Raw genomic sequence first — 25,256 nt, forward strand, 5'->3', positions numbered from 1 at the left:
TCCAAATGCTGAGGGGTCTAAAACCATTGGCACAATTTGAGAACAAAAGGGTAAACTGTGAGACTGAAATGAAGGGAAATTTCTTTATTCAGGTGACGGTGAGCCTCTAGAGTTCTAATAGCCATCAGTTCTAATAGCCACGACAGCTGTGAAAACTCAATCATCACATTTAGAGATCAATAGATCTCCGGCCAGTATGGTAATGAAGGGAGATGGGGACAGTGTTGGAAAATGACACTGGACTAGATCAGCCACAATCTTAATGATGGAGCAGGTCAGAAAGTCTGGAGGACCTACTCTTGCACTCCCATGTTAATCTGACTTCTCCTAGTGGCTAAAAGTATTCCCCTAATCGAAGTACAATTTTTTTCTATGTCTATACATAGTTGACAAAACCTGTGATTCTAAGAGAAATGCAGGAAGCAGCAACATCAATCAAAACATATGATCTTGACACTGGAAAAAAATGCCTTTAATGAAGTCAATTGAAAAACACCATGAAAATAGTTCTCAAATTCAGCTGTCCTTGGAAATTAATCTCCATTTACCACTTGCTAGGTGATGGCATGCAAGCTGTAACTCTAACCACAGACCTCACCCAGAGCGGATTGGGTTTAAGCAAAGTTGTGTTATTGTTTCAATTTTCTCAATTCAACAAGCTCCTGTTGGAGTAAAACTAATGCAAACAGGAAACTGTGGAATCAAACCTTTTTAATGCTATGGACCAATACCACTAAACAAGTGATCCTTGGAGCCCAGGTAAGGAACCCCTGCACTATTGCATCCACTGTGCATTAAGGACATTTCAACTTTAGTCAGAACTGCAACACATGCATATCTGCACTGACAGAAGAACTACAAGACATCGCTGACTCACTAAAAAGTACGATAAACATTTGCAAAACAAACATCTTTTGTCAACCTTCCTTTGCTGCACAAAACATCACTGACCCTGGCACCTGGGAGGCAACATACTATCTGGGTGTCTTTCACATCCACAGAATCTCCTCTAACTATGGAATTCTCTATCATTGCTGCAACATACTATCTGGGTGTCTTTCACATCCACAGAATCTCCTCTAACTATGGAATTCTCTATCATTGCTGCACTCTTCTCCCTCCACTTCTGAGCTACAGAGCCAGACTCAGTGCTAGAGACCTGACCACTATGGCTTTTTTCTACTAGGTCCCATCTCCCTCCCACCCCCAACACCAGTATCCAAAGCAGTATTTCTGTTGTTGAGGGGAACAGCCAGAGGGGTGGTCTGCACTGTATGCCCCCTCCTATGGTTACCTAATTACCTGTGTCCTTCACCTTGGGTGCAACTACCTCCCTGTATGCCCTGTTGATCAACCCCTCAGCCTCCTGAATGATCTGGAGTTCACTTTAATCCCTTAACACGGTCTGAAAGAAGCTGCAGCTGGATGCACTTGCAGGTATAGTCAGAGACATTGGCGGTCTCCCTGCCTTCCCACATCCTACAAAGGAGCAATCCACTATCCTGCCTGGCATCCCCACTGCTTTAACTGTGCAATAATGAGGAAAAAATTAAACAAGGAAGTCTTTGCCTTTGCCTCTCCTCCCCGAAGTCTTATAAGCCAAAGCCTGAAATCCAAACTCTAATACTGGCCCACTCTCACAACAGTCACTCCGCTTAACCCTTACTTTTTATTGGACCTTGGCAAGTGCCTATTAACATACTATCAAAGTCTTCTTGGGAACCATGGCATGCAGAAACATGGCTTGCCCACAGCTCTCCAGACACAAAATTCTAAGTGTGGAATGAGCTGCCAGCACAAGTTGTGGATGAGAGTTTGATTTCATAGTTTAAAAGAACTTTCAATAGGTACATGGATTGTAGGGGTATGGAGGACTGTGGTCCTGATGCAGATCATTGGGTGTAAGCAATTTAAATAGTTTCAGCAAGGACTAGATGAGCCGAAGGACCAGTTTCTGTGCTGTACTCAGGGAGTTCACCATCCATCAAATGGACTAAACAGTGGCATCAGGTAAAGACAGAGGTCAAAGTAAATTTATTATCAAAATATGCTACCTTGAGAGATTCATTTTCTTGCAGATATTTACAGATCAATAAAGAAATAAATACAAAATAATTGATGAATTAATTATGAACTTTGCTAATGTATCAGTTCCCAAGGAGACATTGGATTGTGTAGCAGAAGAGAATTCAAAAGAAGTGAGTAGAGGGACAGTCAGGACATTCTGTGCACCACAGTTCCCGAGGAGATGTTGGATTGCATAGCGGGAGAGAGCATTCAAAAGGAGTGAGTGAGGTCAGTTGGGACATTCAGCGCTGGGGTCGGCAAGTGAGGAAATAGAGGATCCAGTTGCACAGGGAGGAAATGAGGCCTAGGTCTTGGAGATAATTAATTAGTTTCAAGGGGATGGAACATTCCAGCCAGTTCATTAGCACAGGTATTTAGTACATAGCCATCTTACACCAGAGAAACCATTACATTAGCAGTGAAACCTTACAGCATATTACATTTAGGTTATACCATTAGGGAGGAGCTACAGAAACCTGAAGACCTATACTCAACATCTTAAGAACAGCTTCTTCCCCTCTGCAATAGATTCTGAACAATCCATGAACACTACCTTGTAATTAAGTTTCTTACTACATATTTTAGTCCTGCACTGTACTGCTGCCATAAAACAATGAATTTTACAACAGGTGTCTGTGATAATAAAGTTAATTCTGATGTTTAAAATGTGGGACCAATCATGTTTATTAGCTAAGAAATTCTAGGACAGAGATCAGAAGACATTTCTTCAGTCAGTGATGAAACTGAAATTTAGTACCATTAGAATGCACAGGACAAGTTGGAAGATTGGGTATATTTCTAGATGCAAAATGCATCAAGGAACACTGTGAAAGCACTGGAGCTTAGCTCTGATATACACTTAGTGGCTACTTTATTAGGTACCTCCTGTGCATAATAAAATGGCCACAAGTATATGCTTGTGGTCCTCAGCTGCTGTAGCCCATCTACTTGAAGGTTCAACATGTTGTATGTTCAGATATTCTTCTGCACACCTTTGTTATACGTATTGTTATGGCTGCAGCCCCCTCCTTTGTGAGAATCGCAAGATCACTATTGGGTTGGGTCAGGGGGCCCAGGAAATGAGAAGGAGACGTGTGGACTGTCTCGTTCCCCTGCGATGTAAAGCAAGGGGAAATGGCTATTGTCTCTTGGAGACAAATTTGTGGATTGAGATCCTATGCTATATGAGAGCCCTCAGGCAAAGTGGGCTGGGTGAAGGGGAGAGATTGCATCATCCCCCCAACCTGATTGACATCTACGACCCTGCGAGTCAGGATTAAAGAGGGACTGCAGGAGCAGCCCCTCAGACGCACCAGAAGAAACACTAGCGATCCCGTAATAGCGGGAAGCCATTTGAAGGAAGCCACGTGCGTTCAGTTCCATTGCCTGGGACTGGTGGCTGGTATCACAGAAAACAGCTTTGACCTAACAACGGGGAACCAACTCCCGCGACTCAACTGATTGGCCTCATAAAAGACCCGGGCAAGTTTAAAACCGTCTCTCTTAAACCCAAAGAGCTGCAGCTTGAATGACAGTGACTTTTATTTTTCCATCGGACAATACAATATCCCCTAGACAACGATAGAGCTATTTCTTATTGATTATTATTATTATACCCGCGCTTTTAGATTGAGTATTGACGACGTATATTATCTGAATGTTTGTATTAATCTTATTTTTGGTGCCCCTTTATCAATAAAGACTTTTAAAAATAGTACCATCAGACTTCAACGGACCGCTCTATCTTTGCTGGTAAGTGACCCAGTAACGGGGTACGTAACAGTATGGTTATTTGAGTTAGTCGCCTTCCTATTAGCTTCAACCAGACTAGCTATTCTCCTCTGACCTCTCATTAACAAGGTGTTTTTGCCCACAGAACTGCCATTCACTGGATGTTTGCACCATCCTCTGTAAACTAGAATCTGCTGCGTGTGAAAATCCCAAATCAGCAGTTTCTGAGATACTCAAGCTAACCTATCTGGCACCAATAATTATTCCTTGGTCAGTCATTTAGATCACATTTCTTCCCACAAATGAACCTCTTCACCATGTCTTCAAGCTTTTAGGTATTGCATTTTGCCACGATCGGCTTATCAGATATTTGCATTAATGAGAAGGTGTACAGGTATAACCAATAAAGTGACTACTGAGTGTAGATGGTCAGCCATGACTGTACTGAATAGTGGAGGAGGCTTGAAATGCTGAGTGGCTTGTTTCTGCTCTATTTTCATGGCATTCAGCAAATGGTTGATTGTGCTTCACAAAGACTGAATTACTTTTGGATGTGTGCAGTTGCTATTTACATGAATTTGCATAGATATTCAATTAAGTCTCTCATAAGCAAATGATCTGGGCTAAAGTCGATCTAATTGAAGGTAGAATGAAGACATAATTGGCAGATCCACTAATTGACAGAATGAAACGGGTCATGTTAGGTCCCCAACCATTGATTTTATTATAATATCCTCAGTGATGTGATAGAAAGCTGTCCATTCAAGTTTGCCATCCTTCTGCATGTCATTGCTAATGCAATCTGTATCTACAAAACTGTTGCAAATGGATCTCATTTAGGAAAAAGAGAGATCTACTATCCCTCTCCCTTCACTCCACTCTTCAAGGGAGGGAAGCAGGGAGCTTAACATCCAATGATACACATTGTATTGAAAGGATAGGCAAGTAGGCAGAAGTGATGGTGTGGCTCTGTTGCTTTAAAAAAAAGAGTAAAATCAAATCATTAGAAAGAGGTGACATAGGGTCAGAAAATGTTGAATCATTGTGAATAGAGCTAAGGAATGGCAGGGGTAAAAAGACCCTGACTGAAGTTATATGCAGACCCCCAAGCAGTAGTAAGGATGTGGTCTACAAATTACGGGATAGAAAAATGCATGCCAAAAGAGCAATGTTACAATAGTTAAGGGGGATTTTAATATGCAGGTAGATTGGGAAAATCATGTTGGTGCTGGATCCCTAGAAGGGAAATTTCTAGAAAGCCTACGAAATGTTTTTTTTTTAGAGCAGCTCGTGGTTGAGCCCACCAAGGGATCAACTATTCTGACTTGAGTGTCGTGCAAAGAACGGGAATTGATCAGAGAGCTTAAGATAAGGGAACCCTTAGGAGTAATTGATCATAACATGTTAGAATTCATCCTGTAACTATAATGAAGCTAAAGACAGATGTACAGTATTACAGTAGAGTAACAGGAATTACAGAGGCTTGAGAGAGAATTTGGCCAGAATTGATCAGAAAAGAGCACTGGCAAGGATGATGGTAGAGCAACTCCTGGATGCAATGCAGAAGGCATAGGATATATACATCCTAAAGAGGAAGAAGCATTCTTAAAGCAGGATGACACAACAGGTTGACAAGAGAAGGCAAAACCAACATTAAAACCAAGGAGAAGGCATATAATTAGAGCAAAAATTAGTGGGAAGTTAGAAGATTGGAAAACTTTTAAAAACCAACAGAAGGCAACTAAAAAGTCATTAAGGAAAAGATGGAATACATAGGTAAGCTAGCCAATAATATTAAAAGGGACACCAAAAGTTTCTTCAGAAACAAAGTGAGAGTCGAGTAAAAGTAAAAAGAGAGTCAAGAGTGGATATCAGACCACTGGAAAATAATGCTGGAGAGGTAGTAATTTAGGACAAGGAAATGGTGGATGAACTGAATAAGTATTTTGCATCAGTCTTCATTATGGAAGACACTAGCAATGTGGCAGAAGTTCAGGAGCATTAAGGGGCAGAAGACTGTGAAGTTGGCATCACTAGGGAGAAGGTTTTTGGGAACTGAAAGGTCTGAAGGTAGATAAGTTGCCTGGACCAGATGGTATTCCACCCAGGATTCTGAAAGAGGTGGCTTAAGAGATTATGGAAGCATTAGTAATTATCTTTCAAGAATCAATTGATTCTGGCATGGTTCTGGAGGAATAGAAAATTGAAAATTTCACTCCACTCTTCAAGCAGGAGAGGCAGAAGAAAAGTAATTATAAGGCAGTTAGTCTGACCTCAATGGTGGGGAAGATTCTTAAAGATATGGTTTCAGGGTACTTAGAGGCACATGATAAAATAGACTGTAGTCAGCATGGTTTCCTCAAGGGAAAATTTTGCCTGACAAATCTATTGGAATTCTTTGAAGAAATAACAAACACGATAGACAAAGGAGGATTGGTGGATGTTGTATACTTGGATATTCTGAAGGCCTTTGACAAGGTGCCACACATGAAGCTGCTTAACAAATTAAAAATTACTAGCATGGATAAAGCAGTGGCTGATTGGCAGGAAGCAAAGAGGCTTTTTTGGTTGGCTGCTGGTGACTAGTGGTCCCAACACAGACCCCTGTGGAACACCACTTCTTTTTAATGTTATTGACTTGGATGACAGAATTGATGGTTTTGTGGCAAAGTTTGCAGATGATACAAAGATAGGTGGAAGGGCAGGTAGTTTTGAGGAAGTAGAGGGTTTATAGAAGGACTCAGATTAGGAGAATGGGCAAAGAAATGACAGATGGAATACTGTGTTGGAAAGTCATGCAGTTTGGTAGAAGAAATAAAAGGTTAGTCGGTTTTCCAAGTAGAGAGAAAATTCAAACGTTGAGGTGCAAAGGGAGCTGAGAGTCTTTGTGCAGGATTCCCTAAAGGTTAATTTTCAGGCTAAGTCAGTGGTGAGTGAGGAAGGCATGTGATATTAGCATTCATTTCATGAGGGCTAGAATATAAAAGCAAGGATATAATGTTGAGGCTTTATAAAGCACTGGTGAGGCCAAACTTGGGAGTATTGAGAGTAGTTCTGGGCCCCTTATTTAAGAAAGGATGACAGGGTTCAAAGGAGGTTCACGAAAATGATTCTCAGATTAAAAGGCTTATCATATGAAGAGCATTTAATGACTCTGGAACTATACTGACTGGAATTCAGAAGAATGAGGGGTGAACTCATTAAAACTGATCAATTGTTGAAAGGCCTCAATAGTGTATATGGAGAGGATGCTTCCTATGGTGGGGGAGTCCAAGACCAGAGGACACAGCCTCAGAATAGAGGAGTGTCCTTTTAGAATGGAGATGAGAAGTAATTTCTTTAGCCAAAGAGTGGTCAATCTGTGGAATTTGTTGCCATGGGCGGCTGAGGAGGCCAAGTCATTGGGCATATTTAAGGCAGAGTTTGATAGATTCTTGATTGGTCACAGCATGAGATTGGGGCCGAGAGGAAAAATGGATCAGTCATGATGAAATAGCGGAGCAGATACAATAGGCCAAATGGTCTTACTATGGATCTAAAATTCGAATGGAATTTTTCTAGGAAGGAAATAATAATAATAAGAGCAGAAATAGAAACAGGAGTTGAATTTTGTATGTCAAAGACTGGAGTAAAATAAAAACATTACCAAAGCTCTAATGAGATATTTTAACAAAATGAATTGAACATAAACTTTAACTGCATTTTCTGTTCACTCCACAGATGCTGCCTTTCTTGCTACTTCAACTACTTTCTGCTTTAATTACGAAAACTTTCTTTTAACAAGATGACTTGAAGTTCTAGTTGCTGATTAGAGCACATGGTCTGTAAACTGAAGTTCTGAAGATAACTGATGTTAATATTGATAATCTTAAATCTAGAATTAACAATTGTGATTAATAATTAAAGGATGAGGAAAGTGTGAAGGAAAACGGAGATGTTAGAGAGCCATGATTTTGCTGACTGGAAAAACAGATTACTAGTTCAGTCCTACGTAAACAATATAATTAGTGCTCAGACAGCAAATGAGAACACAAATTCATCATTTAACTTAGTTCTGATTTATCGCTATACATGCTCCATGACTTTTGCATTTCCACCGTTTGTTTTAATTCTAAAATTCCAACATTAAGTTTTTCGTTTTTTGTTGGTAGAAGTTATTGTTTTATTAATTAGCTGAAGATTTACTACGTCTTTTAAACTTACAGAAAAAAAAATCAAATTAACTAAACCAGAACCTACAAGTTGTCTTGGACGTATAATAGACAAATATAACCACCAGTGAGTGGATACCAATGCTGATATTTTTGTCCGTAAGCACACCATCAAATAAATATGTTGTTCGTTGAAAAGTTACAATCGTCTTGGTTAGGAATAAAACTTATTCAATACTATTAATAGTTAATTTGAGTTATACAATAAAATAGGAGGAAAACTGCAATTTAGATAAGGCTCTGTGTTATTTAAACAGCGGAAACGGAAACTGACTGCAACATGGCGGGGCCCGTCCCATCCTCAGGGACGGAATAAGCCCCTCGCCGCCGGTTCGCGACTTGACCAAATGATGCACAGGGCCCCTTCCACCCAGCCACCTGGAAAGGAAGTAATGCCGAGATCAAGGTGCCACGGCGGCCGGGCCTGGGCTGGAGCCCCGGGCCACTCTCTGGCTTTGTTCCCCAGCCACCCGAAGAGAAACTCGGCAACTCACCCTCGCTGCGCATTCGCCGGGCTCGAGGGCACTTTCCGTTTTTGTGCTACCATTTCTTGACAAGGAAGAAAAGTAATGTTGTACACACAGTGTGGAACTATTTTTTTTCCGGCAGATATCGCAGCCTTTCAGCCTGTCACATCCCTCCCAGCGAGGGCTGATACACAACCCCCGGCTTGCACCGTTCGGCCGCACAGATTTTCTGCGAGAGACATATCGCCCACGCCAACCGACGCACGAGCCCAGCAACGCGCATGCGCGCGCCCGTCCGCACGCCCGCCCGCCCGCCTTTCCCGAGCGCCGCACGCCGCACGCCGGCGCTGGTTCGAGGGCTGAAAGTCAGCAACGCGGATGTTGGAGATCTGGGATAAGGAAATGAACTTGAAGCGCTCATCTCGCCAGATAAAGTTTGTGTACCGCTCTAACATTTGAGGTCTAAGACCTTTCATCAGAAATAGGAAAGGTGCACTGGTTCACACTGATTAACACGCATCACGGGCGGCTCCCCCGCTTAAATTTCTGAGGAGGAATATAAAGCGGCACTGACTCCGAGCACGTGTAAGAATGGCGGTGATATGAGCAGTTACTCGTGTTGGATCGAGGAATTGCAAAGATGATGCATTGAAAGAAGTGACATTAAATATACAAATAAAAAACAGAAGGGCAAACCATAAGAAGTCAGAATTGCTGGAAACGCGCTGGTGAGATAATTAACTCTCCAGATTCATACACCTAATCCGAAACAGCAGGTGAATTCAGGCGACTGTGTTTTTGGCAATAAACATTTGTAGTTATATATCCAAGCATTACAGACAAAGTACAAGGCCATAACAAGATAGATTGTGAGTTCAAGAGTATCTTATTGCACTGGGGACCATTCTATAATCTAATAATAATAAGAGTATTAATAATAGAGGCTGCCTTTGAGTCTGGTAGTAGGTCTTTCAAGCCTTTGCATCTTGTCCCTGATGGGAGAAGAGAATGTCTTGGGTTGGTGGGATCTTTCTACCATAAGCCTAATGAACAAAGATGTATTGCTTTGAACTGAGCTAGAGAAGAAATCTTGTTTTGAATTTAATAAAGGTCACAACAAATGGCCAGAGAGATTATGCTGAACCATAATGGACAAAGCAACTCAAATCACTAAAATTTCCCAAAAAAAATCTATGATTGTTCAACATAGAATGCTACATTTAGAAAATTCCAAATAATAAGATACATTTTTCAATAAGGCTACTCAATTGCACTGCTCATAACTGAAACTAAAAGGTTTATCTCCAATGCACAGGCCCTAATGTTCCTCTGAATTTGGCATCAGGTCAACAATGTGTTGGTATGGGATTGTGTGAGTGAAACCTAAAGATAACAAGTCGGACTCAGAGATCTCAAACAAACTAAAATAATTGATTTTGATTTCCATGTTTTGATCTGTTTCCACTGTGGAAGACACTAGCAATGTGCCATACGTCCATGAGCGTCAGGGAGCAGGAGTGAGTGAGTGAGTGCCATTGCTATTACAAGGGAAAAAGTGCCAGGCAAACTCAAAGGCTGACCAGATGGACTACCTCCCAGAATCCCGAAAGAGATTGCTGGAGGGATAACAGATGCATTGGTCATGATCACTTGATTCTGGCATGGTCCTGGAGGAATGGAAGATCGCAAATGTCACTCCACTCCTTAATAAGGGAAGAAGGCAAAAGAAAGGGAATTATAGGCCAGTTAGCCTAACCTCAGTGGTTGGGGAAGAGTTGGAGTCTATTATTAAGGATGATATTTCTAGATATTTGAAGACTAATGATTAAATAAGTTAAAGCCAGCATGATTTCTGTAAAGGGAAATCTTGTCTGACAAATCTGTTAGAGTTCTTCGAGGAAGTAACAAGCAGGATGGACAAAGGAGAGGTAGTGTATGTCATTTATTTGGATTTTCAGAAGGTGCTTGATAAGGTGCCATACATGAGGCTGCTAAACAAGATAAAATCCTCTGGCGTTACTGGTATGGATAGCAGAATGGCTGACAGGCAGGAGGCAGCGAGTGGGAATAAAAGGAGCCTTTTCTTGTTGGCTGCCAATGACTAGCAGTGTTCTTCAGGGGTCAGTATTGGGACCGCTGCTTTTCACACTGTTTGTCAATAATTTGGATAATGGAATTGATGGCTTTGTGGCAAAGTTTTGTGGATAATACGAAGATAGGTAGTGGGGTAGGTAGTGCTGAGGAAGCAATGTGATTACAGCCGGACTTAGACAAATTGGAAGAATGGGCAAAGTGGCAGGTGGAATACAGTGTTTAGAAATGTATAATAATGCATTTTGATAAAATGAACAATAGTGCAGACTATTATCTAAATGGGGAGAAGGTTCAAACATCAGAGGTGCAGAGAGACTTAAGAGTCCTTGTGCAAGACTCCCTGAAGGTTAATTTACAGGTTGAGTCTGCGATGAAGAAGGCAACTGCAATTTTGGCATTTATTTCAAGGGGAATAGAAGCAAAAAGATAATACTGAGCCTTTATAAGACACTAGTTCGGCCGCACAGAGTATTATCAACAGTTTTGGGCCCCATACTTCAGAAAGGATGCATTGTCATTGGAGAGAGTCCAGAGGAGGTTCACAAGGATGATTCTGGGAATGAAGGGGTTAACATATGAGGAGCGTTTGGCAACTTTGGGCCTGTACTCACTGGAATTTAGAAGAATGCAGGAGAATCTCATTGAAAACTACCGAATGTTGAAAGAACTAGATAGGGTGGATGTGGAGAGGATATTTCCTGTGGTGGGGGTACCCAGAACTAGAGGGCACAGCCTCAAAATTGAGGATCGACCCTTTAGTCAGAGTGTGGTGTGTGGCCAAGTGGTTAAGGCATTGGACTAGCGATTTGAAGGTCTTGAGTTCGAGCCCCAGCCAAGGCAGCATGTTGTGTCCTTGAACAAGGCAATTAGCCACACACTGCTCCAGTCCACCCAACTGAAAATGGGTACTGGCAAAATGCTGGGGGTTAACCTCATGATAGACTGGCATCCTATCTGGGGGGGAGTCTCGTGCTCTCAGTTGCTTCACACCACGGAAACCAGCATAAGCTCCAGCCTGAGTGCTCCGGCATCACTGCCTGGTACGGAAATTGCACCATCTCGGATCACAAGACCCTGCAGCGGAGCGGATAGTGAGGTCAGCTGAGAAGATCATTGGGGTTTCTCTTCCTGCAATTACGAACATTTACACTACACATTGCATCTGCAAGGCAAACAGCATTATGAAGGACCCCACGCACCCCTCATACCAACTCTTCTCCCTCCTGCCGTCTGGGAAAAGGCACTGGAGCATTCAGGCTCTCACGACCAGACTATGTAACAGTTTCTTCCCCCAAGCTATCAGATTCCTCAGTACCCAGAGACTGAATTGACACCAGCTTACTGCCCTCTGCTGTTCCCATTGTCTTGTCTATTATTTATTGTAATGCCTGCATTGTTTTGTGCACTTTATGCAGTCCTGGGTAGGTCTGTAGTCTAGTGTAGCTTTTTTTTCTGTGCTGTTTTCACGTAGTTCAGTGGTAGTTTTTGTACTGTTTCATGTAGCACCATGGTTCTGAAAAATGTTGTCTCATTTTTACTGTGTACTGTACCAGCAGTTATGGTCGAAATGACAATAAAAAGTGACTTGACTTGACTTGACTTGACTGTTGAGCCCTTAAGGCTCGGAACAGACTTTAATTTTAACTAACTAACCTTTAGTCAGAGGTAAGGAAGAATTTTTCTAGCCAAAGAGTAGTAAATCTGTGGAATGCTCTGCCACAGACTGTGGTGGAGGCCAAGTCCATGAATTTACTTAAGGCAGAAGGTGAAAGTTTCTTGATTGATCAGGGCATCAAAGGATATAGTGAAAAGAATCCGGGATCAGTCGTGATGGAATGGCGGAGCATACTCAATGGGCTGAATGGCCTATTTCTGCTCCTAAGTCTTGTGGTCTTATAGATGCAGTCAGTGGCAACAGATCATACTTTTTCCCAGAAATGAAAGGAAGAAGCCCACTGTTTTCATCAAGCAGAAATAAGTGGAGATCGACGAAGAAGTGAGCATTTTGCACTGCTTTCAAATGCAATGCAGGAGGTCATATAATAAGCTAAGCAGGTTATCAAGATGGTGTATTTGCTGAATTATTTACCTCTTGATGGTTAAATTTCTTGCCTGTAATTGCTGTTCCCCAACATACCGTTCATACCATGCAACTGGGTGATAGTCATTGAGGCAGGCCACCACACTTTTCTTGGGCACCAGTATAATTGAAGCCTGCTTTAAGCAGGTGGGCACCACACACTACTGAAGCGAGAGGTTAAAGATCCCAGTGAACACACCAGCCAGTTGATCAGCCCAGGTCTTTAGTACTTTGGCCAGGCACTCTATCTAGTCTGGATGCTTTCCTTGGATTCACCCTCCTGAAGGCAAATGCATGTCAGCTTCAGATACTGAGATCAAAGGAACATCAAGAGATGTGAAGGTTCATGACAAGATAGGCCAAAGCCAGTGTGGTTTCCTGAAAGGAAAATCCTGCCTGACAAACCTACTGCAATTCTTTGAGGAAAATACAAGCAGGGTAGACAAAGGAGATGCAATAGACGTGGTGTACCTGGACTTGCAGAAAGCCTTTGACAAGGTGCCACACGAGGCTGCTTAGCAAGGGAAGCGCCCATATGGAATTACAAGGAAGTTACTAGCGTGGGTGGAACATTGGCTAGTCAGCAGAAAACAAAGAGTGGGAATAAAGGGATCCTATTATGGCTGGCTACTGGTTACCAGTGGAGTTCCACAGGGGTTGGTGTTGGGACTGCTGCTTTTTATGATGTATGTCAATGATTTGGACTATGGTATTAATGGATTTGTGGCTAAATTTTCCAATGATACAAAGATAGGTGGAGGAGCAGGTAGTGTTGAGGAAAACAGAGAGCCTGCAGAGAGACTTAGATAGTTTAGGGGAATGGGCAAAGAAGTGGCAAATGAAATACAATGTTGGAAAGCGTATGGTCATACACTTTGGTGGAAGAAATAAATGGGCAGACTATTATTTAGATGGGGGAGAGAATTCAAAATGCTGAGATGCAAAGGGACTTGGGAGTCCTCGTGCAAGATACCCTAAAGATTAACCTCCAGGTTGAGTCGGTTGTGAAGAAGGCGAGTGCAATGTTGGCATTCATTTCTAGAGGTGTAGAATATAAGAGCAGGGATGTGATGTTGAGGCTCTATAAGGCACTCCTGACACCACACTTGGACTATTGTGTGCCGTTTTGGGCTCCTTATTTTGGAAAGGATATAGTGACATTGGAGAGGGTTCAGAGAAGATTCACGAGAATGATTCCAGGAATGAAAGGGTTACCGTATGAGGAACGTCTGGCAGCTCTTGGGCTGTATTCCCTGGAGTTCAGCAGAATGAGGGGGGATCTGATAGAAACATTCCGAATGTTAAAAGGCCTGAACAGATTAGATACTGCAAAGTTATTTTCCATGGTAGGGGACTCTAGGACAAGAGGGCATGTCTTCAGAATTGAAGGACGTCCTTTTAGAACTGAGATGTGGAGAAATTACTTTAGTCAGAGGGTGATAAATCTGTGGAATTTGTTGCCATTAGCGGCTGTGGAGGCCAAGTCATTGGGTGTATTTAAGGCAGTGATAGATAGGTTCTTGATTAGCCAGGGCTTCAAAGGATATGGGGTGAAAGCAGGAGAGTGGGGATGACTGGAAGAATTGAATCAGCCCATGATTGAATGGCGGAACAGACTTGATGGGCCGAATGGCCTACTTCTGCTCCTCTATCTTATGGTCTTATGATGGTTCCTCCATGTTCAGATGGTCAAAGCGAGCACAGGCATTGAGCTCATCTGGAAGCAAAGTCCTGCTGTACCCCATGTCACTTGATTTTAGCATTGAAACCCTGCCACTGTTGTCAAGCATCCTCTGCTGATTCCAGTTTGGTCCAGAACCTCCATTTCACCCATGAGATGGCTTTCTGGATATCATACCTTGTAGCATTCTTTGTCTCCAGATTTGAATGCCTCGGATCTGGCCCTCAGCAGATTGCGGATCTCATGGTTTATCCAGGGCTTCTGATTAGGGAAGACTCTGAACAATTCAGTGAGGACACATCTCAAGTGAAATCAAATGAAATCAAATTGTCATTCAAACCATACATAAATACAGCTAAACAAAGTGACGTTCCTCTGGGGCCAACGTGCAAAACACATAATTCAAGTAGCAAGTAACGTAATTCAAAGTATCGAGCAAAGAAGCATATTCACTAAAAAAAACTGTCCAAAACCCTGAACAACAATGTCCGGCAATTGATGGTACAGTCAAGTCAAGTCAAGTCACTTTTATAGTCATTTCGACCACAACTGCTGGAACAGTATGTAGTAAAAATGAGATGTTTTTTAGGACCATGGTGTTACATGACACAGTACAAAAACTAGACTGAACTGCGTAAAAACAACACAGAGAAAAAAACACACACAACAACTACACCAGACTACAGACCTACTCAGGACTGCATTAAGTGCACAAAACAGTGCAGGCATTACAATAAATAATAAACAGGACAATAAGGTGTCAGTCCAGGCTCTGGGTATTGATGAGTCTAATAGCTTGGGGGAAGAAACAGTTACATAGTCTGGTCGATAGAGCCTGAATGCTTCGGTGCCTTTTCCCAGATGGCAGGAGGGAGAAAAGATTGCATGAGGGGTGCGTGGGGTCCTTCATAATGCTGTTTGCTTTGCGGATGCAGCGTGTAGTGTAAATGTCCGTGACGGCGGGAAGAGAGACCCCGATGTTCTTCTCAGCTGACCTCACTATCCGCTGCAGGGTCTTGCGATCCGAAATGGTGCAATTTCCGAACCAGGCGGTGATGCAGCTGCTCAGGATGCTCTCAATACAACCTCTGTAGAATGTGATGAGGATGGGGGGGTGGGAGATGGACTTTCCTCAGCCTTCACAGAAAGTAGAGACGCTGCTGGGCTTTCTTGGCTATGGAGCTGGTGTTGAGGGACCAGGTGAGATTCTCTGCCAGGTGAACACCAAGAAATTTGGTGCTCTTAATGATCTTTACCGAGGAGCCGTCGATGTTCAGCGGGGAGTGGTCGCTCCGTGCCCTCCTGAAGTCAACAACCATCTCTTTTGTTTTGTTCACATTCAGAGACAGGTTGTTGGCTCTGCACCAGTCCGTTAGCCGCTGCACCTCCTCTCTGTAAGCCGACTTTTCGTTCATGCTGATAAGACCCACCACGGTCGTGTCATCGGCAAACTCTGGCAGTGTACAGGCATATGCATTCCAGCCTGTCATTCCATGGCTTGAACACTGGAGGGCGTTACCAACAGTCAAGGCTAAGCCCCAGCTGAACTCAACCACGCTGTAGCGCTTCTGCATCTCTCACCGAGCCTGCAAGAGCAGGCAAGCCCGAGGCTTGAGGCATAGTTCTTGCTACAACTGAGGCTACGCAGCTCCCATGTCCACTGTCCATCCACCAGAGAAGGGTAACAGGCCTGCAGCATCTTACATTATCACAGTCCAACAGGGTCTTGCGATCACACGGTTATACTGCACCGACTCCAATGCTTCATATCAGGTGATCCAAAGGGATAAGAAACTTTATGTTTGATACCCAAAACAGTTCCTCCGACACATTGGCGGGCTCCTCTGATATCCTGACAGGCTCCTCTGATATCCTGAAAGTTCCTCTGATATCCTGACAGGCCCCTCTGATATCCTGACAGGCCCCTCTGATATCCTGACAGGTTCCTCTGATATCCTGACAGGCCCCTCTGATATCCTGACAGGCTCCTCTGATATCCTGACAGGTTCCTCTGATATCCTGACAGGCCCCTCTGATATCCCAACTGGCTCGTCTGATATCCCAACTGACTCCTCCAATATCCCAACCAGCTCCTTCAGCATTTCAGCTGACCCCCTTTGGGACCTTTGCTGGCTCCGCTGCTGACACCAGTCCAGTTACTTCAATCAATGAGCAGCTCACTTTTGGAGTAGCCTGCAGTACCTGATGTTCTTGGAGTAGAATTGTCTTTGGATTGTAAAGAACACATTTTACAAAGGAAAATCTACAGCTTTTTAAATAAAATCTGTTACCATCCTGGTGTATTCATTTAGGTCTCTGGATGAACATGGCCCAGTCCACTGACTCCTAAATCATTTGTAAGGCATATGTAAATGAAGTGGAAGGAAATTGAATTTCATGACCACTGCAGTCTAAACAACTTGCAGTTTCACCAGCATAAGATTACTCTTGTCACAGGTTGTGGGACTATCAAGCACATTCTTTCTATAGTCGTATACAAATTTACTGAACCAGATGTCCAATGCCAGATAATCCATTGTTAATACTTTCCGTTAGCACAATCTAATTTACCAAACTTGTTTGTGAATTAATGCTATAATTATGCTCAAATCAGGTAATATCTGCACGCAGAAGTATTTTATATCATGAAAGGGACTTGATGAACATAAAGTTTCTTTGGATCACCTGATATGAAGCTCAGTGACTCCCAGTCATGCTGAGGATTTTTAGAGACCAGTTCTTTCCCAAAGCCTGATTAGTTATAAAAGTGCATTCAGCACCATAGACGTGAAATGGGCTGTTGGCGACTGTGGTGGAGGCGGATACAATAGGGTCTTTTATCCTGGCTAGGTACATGGAGCTTAGAAAAATAGAGGGATATGGGTAACCCTAAGTAATTTTTAAAGTAAGTACATGTTCAGCACAGCATTGTGGGCTGAAGGGCCTGTATTGTGCTGTAGGTTTTCCATGTTTCTTTACTTTGTCAAATCTTCAAACTTTCAAAAATGAGAAAATCTGCAGTTGCTGGAAATCCAAAATGCTGAAGGAAAGCAGCAGGCCAGGCAGCATCTATGGAAAAGAGTAAACAGTCAATGTTGCTGGCAAGACCCTTCATCAGGACCCTGGGTCAGCCCAAAACATTGACTGTTTACTTTGTGTGTTCCTTATAACTTTATATGTTTCAATAAGTGTAATATCCTGGTTTAAGATCATGCTCTATTTTATTGATACAGTTATGTTGTTGTGCATTTTATTGTCTGCAGATATTCTCAAAATGTAAATCTATATAAAAACATGTTCCTTTAATTACACTATACAATTAAGTACTTCATTTTGCTGTTTAAAATAAAAATGGAGTTGATTAAGTTAGGTTTGCTTCCAGCAGAAGTGGTAGAGGCAGGTTCAGTATTGTCATTTAAAGTAAAATTGGATAGGTACATGGACAGGAGAGGAATGGAGGGTTATGGGCTGAGTGCGGGCCAGTGGGACTAGGTGAGTGTAAGCGTCAGTACGGACTAGAAGGGCCGAGATGGCCTGTTTCCATGCTGTAATTGTTATATGGTTATATGGTTAAAATGCCTAGGAAAGGAATGGGTAGCCATTTTTCTAGAGAGAGTGCACAAAAGAATGGATAGCCATTTTCTAGAGAAAGTGCAAGATCAAAAAAGGAGAAAGACAGCGGAAAGATAACAAATAAAAAATATAGTGGAAGAACATGGTGAAAAGCTGACAAGATTCAAATCGGAAGGACAGATATCGATGTCAGAAAATCCTCATGTAGACTATGGTATCCCTATGACTGTGTTGTCACCCACAGCTCCAATCTGCTAATTTAAATTTGCTGACAACACTACACTGATTGGCCTTATCTCAAATAATAATAAGGCAGTCTTCAGAGAAGAAGTCATCACCCTGACACAGTGGTGTCAAGAAAACAACCTCTCCCTCATGTTGCAAAAACAAAGGAGCTGGTTGTGGACTACGGGAGGAATAGAGGCAGGCTAGCTCCTATTGAAGAAGTTTGGTATGGGCCCCTAAATCCTAAGAACTTTCTATAGGGGCACAATTGAGAGCATCCTGACTTGCTGTATCACTGCCTGGTATGGGAACTGTACTTCCCTCAATCGCAGGACTCTGCAGAGAGTGATGCGGACAGCCCAGCACACTGTAGATGTGAACTTTCCACTATTCAGGACATTTACAAAGACAGGTGTGTAAAAAGGGCCCAAAGGATCATTGGGGACCCAAGTCACCCCAACCACAAGCTGTTCCAGCCGCTACCCTCTAGGAAATGGTACCGCGGCATAAAAGCCAGGACCAACAGGCTCCAGGACAGCTTCTTGCACCAGGCCATCAGACTGCTTAATTTATGTTGACGCAACTGTATTTCTATGTTATATTGACTATCCTGTTGTACATATTTATTATAAATTATTATAAATTGCATATTGCACATTTAGATGGAGACGTAATGTAAAGATTTTTACTCCTCATGTATATGAAGAATGTAAGTAATAAAGTTAAGTCAAGTCTCACAGATAATGTGCAGATAATTTTCAATTAGCCAGCTAGCACATGACAACGGAAGAAAGTTCAACGTCTTTTTCCTTGGACATTACATGGGTATTTTTTTTTGCTTGGACTGGTTCTTCAGCATAGAACTGTTTCAGTACCATGAGTAAATAAAGTGAAGAAAACTGGATTGATTAGACAGCAATGAGCTCCAATTATGTGCACCTTAATAGACATACATATATGTGATGGGGGGGTTCTTTATTTTGTACTTTATATAGTATTATTTCCTTTGTTATAGATTAAAATATTTTGTCAGTACAATTTAGATATAAATTTATACTGGTGTAAGCTAAATTATTGCTCTGTCAAACATTAAATTTGCATGGGTGTGTCAGATTCATACAGGTAATCATTTTATTTCTGTTTAGAAAAAACATTCAAACTTTTATGTTTTGTGTTTACCCGAATCATATCCATCCTACCCTTGTTTATTTATTGGAACGTGCCTTTTTATTGTTATTCCCATGCAATTTAGAGTTATGTTGCTGTTAGTTTGTATTCACAGTAATAGCTAACTCATTAGGAGCTGACTGTGAGAGGCTTACATAAGACTTCCCCTTATTCTTCTAAACTCTCTTTTTTGCCACTCATGATATGACAATTCTTTCATCCAGGGTTTTGTCTAGTCAATCTCTTTTGGACTGACTCTAATCCTAGTATATACTCAGTACTACTTTATTAGGTACACCTGTTCACTTGCTTGTTAAAGCAAATTTCTAATCAGCCAATCATGTGGCAGCAATTCAATGCATAAAAGCATGCAGATATGGTCAAGAGGATCAGTTGTTGTTTAGATCAAACATCAAAATGGGGAAGAAATGTGATCTAAGATACTTTGAGTATGTCAGAAACTGCTGATCTCCTGGTATTTTCGCACACGCTAGTCTCTAGAGTTTATAGAGAATGGTGCGAGAATCAAAAGAATCCAATAAGCAGCAACTGAAGTTCTGTGGACAAAAAAGCTTTGTTCATGAGAGAGGTCAGAGGAGAATGGCCAGGCTGATTCAAGCTGAAAGGAACAGGCACTCAAATAACCATACATTACAACGAAGGTGTTCAGAACAGTATCTCTGAATGCACAACACGTCAATCCTTGAAGTGGATGGACCACAACAGCAGAAGGCCATCAACATACACTTAGTGGCCACTTTATTAAGTACAGGAGGTGCCTAATTAAGTGGCCAATGAGTGTACTTTCTCCAAAAAAGGGACCAAACTGTATGCAGTTTCACTATGTATCAAGTGTGGCCTCACCAATGTCATGTACAATTCTAACAATACTTACTGATGTATAAATTGCAACCCACTTGAAATAATAGTGAATATGTCATTAACCTTCCTACTTGCTGCACCTGCTTGCTCGCTTTTTTTGTGATCCGTACACAAGAACCTAAATCTATCACTATTTCATTCATTTGCATTTTCTCTCCGTTTAGATAGTACCTTGCTTTTGATCCTTTGTACCCAAGTGTATGACCTCACATGTTCCACATTCGATTCAATTAGTTAGTGTCCAAGAATCCTTACCATAACATGTCTCCTACCTATTCTTGAGCTAGGTCCAGAAAGTACACAACTCTCAGTCTTCACTGTGGATGACACTAGCAGTATGCTGGAAGTTTGAGAGCATTAGGCGTAGAAGTGAGTGGAGTTGCTATAACTAGAGAGAACCTACTTGGGAAGCTGAAAGGTCTGAAGGTAGATAAGTCACCTGGACCAGATGGACTACACCCTAGGGTTCTGAAAGTGGTAGCTGAAGAGACTGTGAAGACATTAGTAATGATCATTCAAGAATCAATAGATTCTGGCATGGTTCTGGAAAATTGCAAATGTCGTTCCACTCTTCAAGGAGGGAGGGAGACAGAAGAAAGGAAATTATAGACCGGTTAGTCTGACTTCAGTGGTTGGGAAGATGTTGGAGTGGAATGCTAAGCTGGAGACACATGTTAAGCAAGCCAAAGACAGCATAATTTCCTCAAGGGAAAATCTTGCCTGACAAATGTGTTGGAATTCTTTGAGGAAATCACAAGCAGGATAGACAAAGAAGAATTGGTGAACATTGTGTATTTGCATTTTCAGAATGCCTTAGCCAAGGTGTCACACATGAGTCTGCTTACTTAGCAACATAAGAGTTCAAGGTATTACAGGAAACATACTAGCATGGTTAGAAAATTGGCTGATTGCCAGGAGGCAAAGAGTATGAATAAAGGGAACCTTTTCTGATTGGCTGCCTGTGGCTAGTTGGCATAGGGATTGGTGTTGGGACCGCTTCTTTTTGCATTATATGTCAATGATTTGGATAATAGAAGTGATAGCTTTGTGGCCAAGTTTGCAGACAATACGAAGACAGGTGGAGAGGCAGGTAATGTTGAGGAAGTAGGGAGGCTGCAGAGGGACATACAGAGTAGGAGAATGGGCAGGTAAGTGGCAGATGGAAACAATGTTGGGAAGTGCATGGTAATGCACTTTGGTAGAAGGAATAAAAGCATTGACCATTTTCTAAATGGAAGAAAAGTTAAAAATCCAAGGTACAAAGGGACTTGGAACTCCTCATGCAAGTTTCCCTAAAGATTAACTTGCATGGTGAGTTGGCGATGAGGAAGGCAAATGCAATGTTAGCATTCATTTTGAGAGGATTAGAATATAAAAGCAAGGTGTAATGCTGAGACTTTATAAGGAGCTGATGTGTCCTCATTTGGATTAATGTGAGTAGTTTTGGGCCCCTTATCTAAAACAGGATGTGCTGACTTTGGAGGATGTTCAGAGGAGGTTCATGAGAATGATTCTGGAAATGAAAGGGTTAATATATAAGGAGCATTTGATGGCTCTGGGCCTATACTTGCTGGAATTTAGAAGAATGAGGTGGGGGGGATGTCACTGCAATTCATCAAATGTTGAAAGGCTCAGACAGAGTTGATGTGGAGAGGATGTTTCTTATAGTGGGGGAGTCTAGGATCAGAATGCACAGCCTCAGAACAGAGGGGCATCCATTTAGAATAGAGACAACAAGTTTCTTTAGTCAGAGAATGGTGAATCTGTGGAATTTGTTGCCACAGGCGGCTGTGAAGGCCAGATCATTGGATGTATTTAAGGTGAAGGTTGATAGGTTCTTGATTAGTCAATGTGAGAAAGGTTATGAGAAGAAAGCAGGAGAATGGGGTTGAGAGGGAAATGGATCAGTCATGATGAAATGACGTAATTCAGCTCCTATGGCTTATGATCTTCTGGTCTTACTGTGGAGAACATACGTAGTAGAAATGGCTGAAGTCAGTGTCACTAAATCTCTGCAGCCTGCTTGAGAGCAGGCCACCTGATAACCTTATCAAGAATATGATGTAGGAATCTCATAGCAGAATGAGAGCCATATCAGAAGTAAATGATGACAAAATATTGTATCAAAATAATTTTGTTAAAACTCAATTTTAGCCCACCATTTAAAAAATTTAAGATACCACAGTGCAATAGATGTTTTGAGGTTTATCTTCGTTAGTGAAGCAAATACTATTTTTGAATGTGATCAATGCATATCTGTTCTCTCACTTGTACATGATAGCATTTCTTGAACTGAAGCATTTGTACTTGCATAATATGGATATATTTGATTCCAGATTATTTGTGCACTGCTCTTTCATTTTTCTTAGATATCAGATTTTGTCTCAGGCTGAGGTTGCTGGGTGGTGCTGCTTGTTGAGATGGAAGGGCCTATTTCACACTACATCTCTAAATAATTAAAAAATACGGCAGACATTTTGCTGCTGTATAAAACTTTGATTATTCTATTTTTGACAGATTGTGTTGAGTTCAGATCATTCCATTACAGAAAGGATGTGGAGGCTTTGGAGACTGTGCAGAGGAGGCTCATCTGTATGCTGCCTGAATAGAGTGTATTAGTATAAGGAGAGGTTAGATTGGATTGAATTGTTTTCTCTGACATTGTTGGAGGTTGAGGAGAGACCTGATACAAATTTATAAAATTAAGAGAGACATTGATAGGATCAGAGTCACATTCTGTGAAGCAGAGATGAAGTGACAGAGTTGAAGTTGTATGGACATTCGGATATGTCCATACATGGCCTCCTCTACTGCCATAATGAGGCCAAACTCCAGTTGGAGGAGCAACACCTCATATACCGTCTGGGTAGTCTCCAGCCCCTTGATATGAACATCGAATTCTCAAACTTCCGGTAATTCACTCCCTCTCCCTCCCCCATCCCACTTTCACTCTGCCTCCTCTTCTAGCTGCCTATCACCTCTCTCATGATTCTGCCTTCTTCTACTACCCATAGTGCTTTCCCCTTAGATTCCTTCTTCACCTCTCCTGCCTATCCCCTCCTTGCTTCCCCTCCTCCACCCCTTGATCTTTCCTCTGATTGGTTTTTCACCTGGCACATTCCACCCTCACCCCACTTTATTTATAGAACCTGATGCACCATCAATAACTCACTCTGAGACGTAAAGGCGAGGTATCGGCTTTTATTGACTGGAAGAAGGAACAAGCAGTGATTGACTACCATACTGCATCCTGGAGACAGAGAGGCCGGGCTCAGACCTCCATCACCTTTATACAGGGGTCTGTGGGAGGAGCCACAGGAGCAGTCAGCAGGGGGCGTGTCCAGACAGGTATATGTAGTTCACCACAGAACCCCTGCCCTCTCCTTCTTTATTCCTGACGAAGGGTCTCGGCCTGAAACGTTGACTGCTCCTTTCAACGGATGCTGCCCGACCTGCTGAGTTCATCCAGCTTGTCTGTACGTGTTTATAGAATATAGGGTGTTGTTCCTCCAACCTGAATGTGGCCTCATTGTGACAGTAGAGGAGACCTTTGATTGACATATCGGACATAGTGGCCACCCATCTAATTCCACTTCCCATTCCCATTCCGATATTGAGGATATTGAATATTCCAATATTGAAGACTTCTATTTTATAAGAGGGGTAAAGCTGAATGTACAGTATCTTGGTAGATTGCCTTAAACTGGCCCACCAAGATTTGGAGTATTCTTCTGCCATGCCCCTGGCATCACAACATGACCATGTGCGGATGAGCCAGAGGCACCTCCTGTTTCCCCACTCGTGGAACATAGGACCCGAGCTGGGTGACTCATCTGTGTTCCAGACAGGCTCACAATGCTGGTTTTAGTGAATTCCTGGGGGGGGGGGGGAGAGGGCTGTGTAGGGTAACGTAATTAGGAAAAATGTACATAATTCACAACCACTGACACTGAGTTGCGGTTTCAATTTAAGAGGCTGGTCTGATGTGATGACATTATCATGTAAAAACTTTTAGTGCGATTTTGTGCTTAGGTTTTGGAGTTCAATAAAATGTTATGGGTTTCATTAAATATAAAATGCCGCACTTTGTTTTATCTGCAAAGAGCCAAAGAACTACCCCATTGCTTAGTAGTACTTACTGTAGACTGGGTATCTCTCTGAAGCATATGCGGCTTTTCAGGCAACAAAACTTAATCAAACCGTTATGTTGCAATATTTAACCTAAACATGGCAAATTTCACAGATTAATTAGTTACTTTCAATTACATCTCAGTGTTGGAGAGGCGGCAAGAAGAAGCAAAGGGATATTGATGGTGTGTCATGGAGAATAGTTCCACAGGGAGTTAAGGAGGGGGCAACTAGTTCCAGTGGGATTGCTCCTCTGGGAACTAGTATGAGTCTGACAGCTCTTCTCTACTTGATAAATAAATGCATCAAACAAATAAATGCTCTAAGCATTTGTGCGCTATTATTTTCATACTTATTTCCTAAACCTTGTGTATTGAGTGAGGTATGCTGCTGTTTTAGTTCTTCATTGCAGTTTGTAACATCTATCACAAATAGCTAACATACAAAATAACTCCTCATATATTAATTCACACTTCTTATTAAAACAAATATCATTGTAAGATTTCTTTTGCCAAATACTTAATGTATAAAAATGGATTTGTCTATTACTTAATGGGTGTCTGAATTTTTCTGGGAAAGTGAATGAACTCTAAGTGCGCATGAATGGTTTTACAGGTAGTTTTGTCCAGAATAGATGTGGCACTATGTCACTAAATAGTATAGACTGGCAGGAACCTCTCCCAACTATTGATGGTTTCTATAAACAGAAATATCTCTTTTGCATTGAAGAAATCAGCAAAGGAATTAATGTTAGGAATCAAATATTGTTAAGTTCTAAAGTAAATATGTACCATATTTTGATCTGGTCTTTCTCTGGAAAATGAGGCTGGCATATGAGACAAATTGAGCTAAGTGCCTGCAAACACCTCATTAAAAGGAGTTGAAATTCAATATCCAATAAACAAATTCTCCCACCAATAAATTAATTCAAAAACACAGTGTTAATATAT

The 25,256-nt window shown here is 41.9% G+C and overlaps 1 protein-coding gene across 2 annotated transcripts in view; it reads right to left on the reverse strand.

Moving 5' to 3' along the window:
* LOC140726742 (uncharacterized) overlaps nt 1-8,744 on the reverse strand; it is a 37,139-nt gene extending 28,395 nt beyond the window's left edge. For both annotated transcript variants that reach the window (XM_073043533.1, XM_073043524.1), the window contains exon 1: nt 8,504-8,744. In XM_073043533.1, the coding sequence (XP_072899634.1) occupies nt 8,504-8,516 (13 nt within the window). In that variant the 5' untranslated portion in view covers nt 8,517-8,744. The remainder of the gene's footprint in view (nt 1-8,503) is intronic.
* Nucleotides 8,745-25,256: the final 16,512 nt, after the last annotated feature.

The sequence above is a fragment of the Hemitrygon akajei genome, chromosome 1, assembly GCF_048418815.1.
Source record: "Hemitrygon akajei chromosome 1, sHemAka1.3, whole genome shotgun sequence".
NCBI lineage: Eukaryota > Metazoa > Chordata > Chondrichthyes > Myliobatiformes > Dasyatidae > Hemitrygon > Hemitrygon akajei.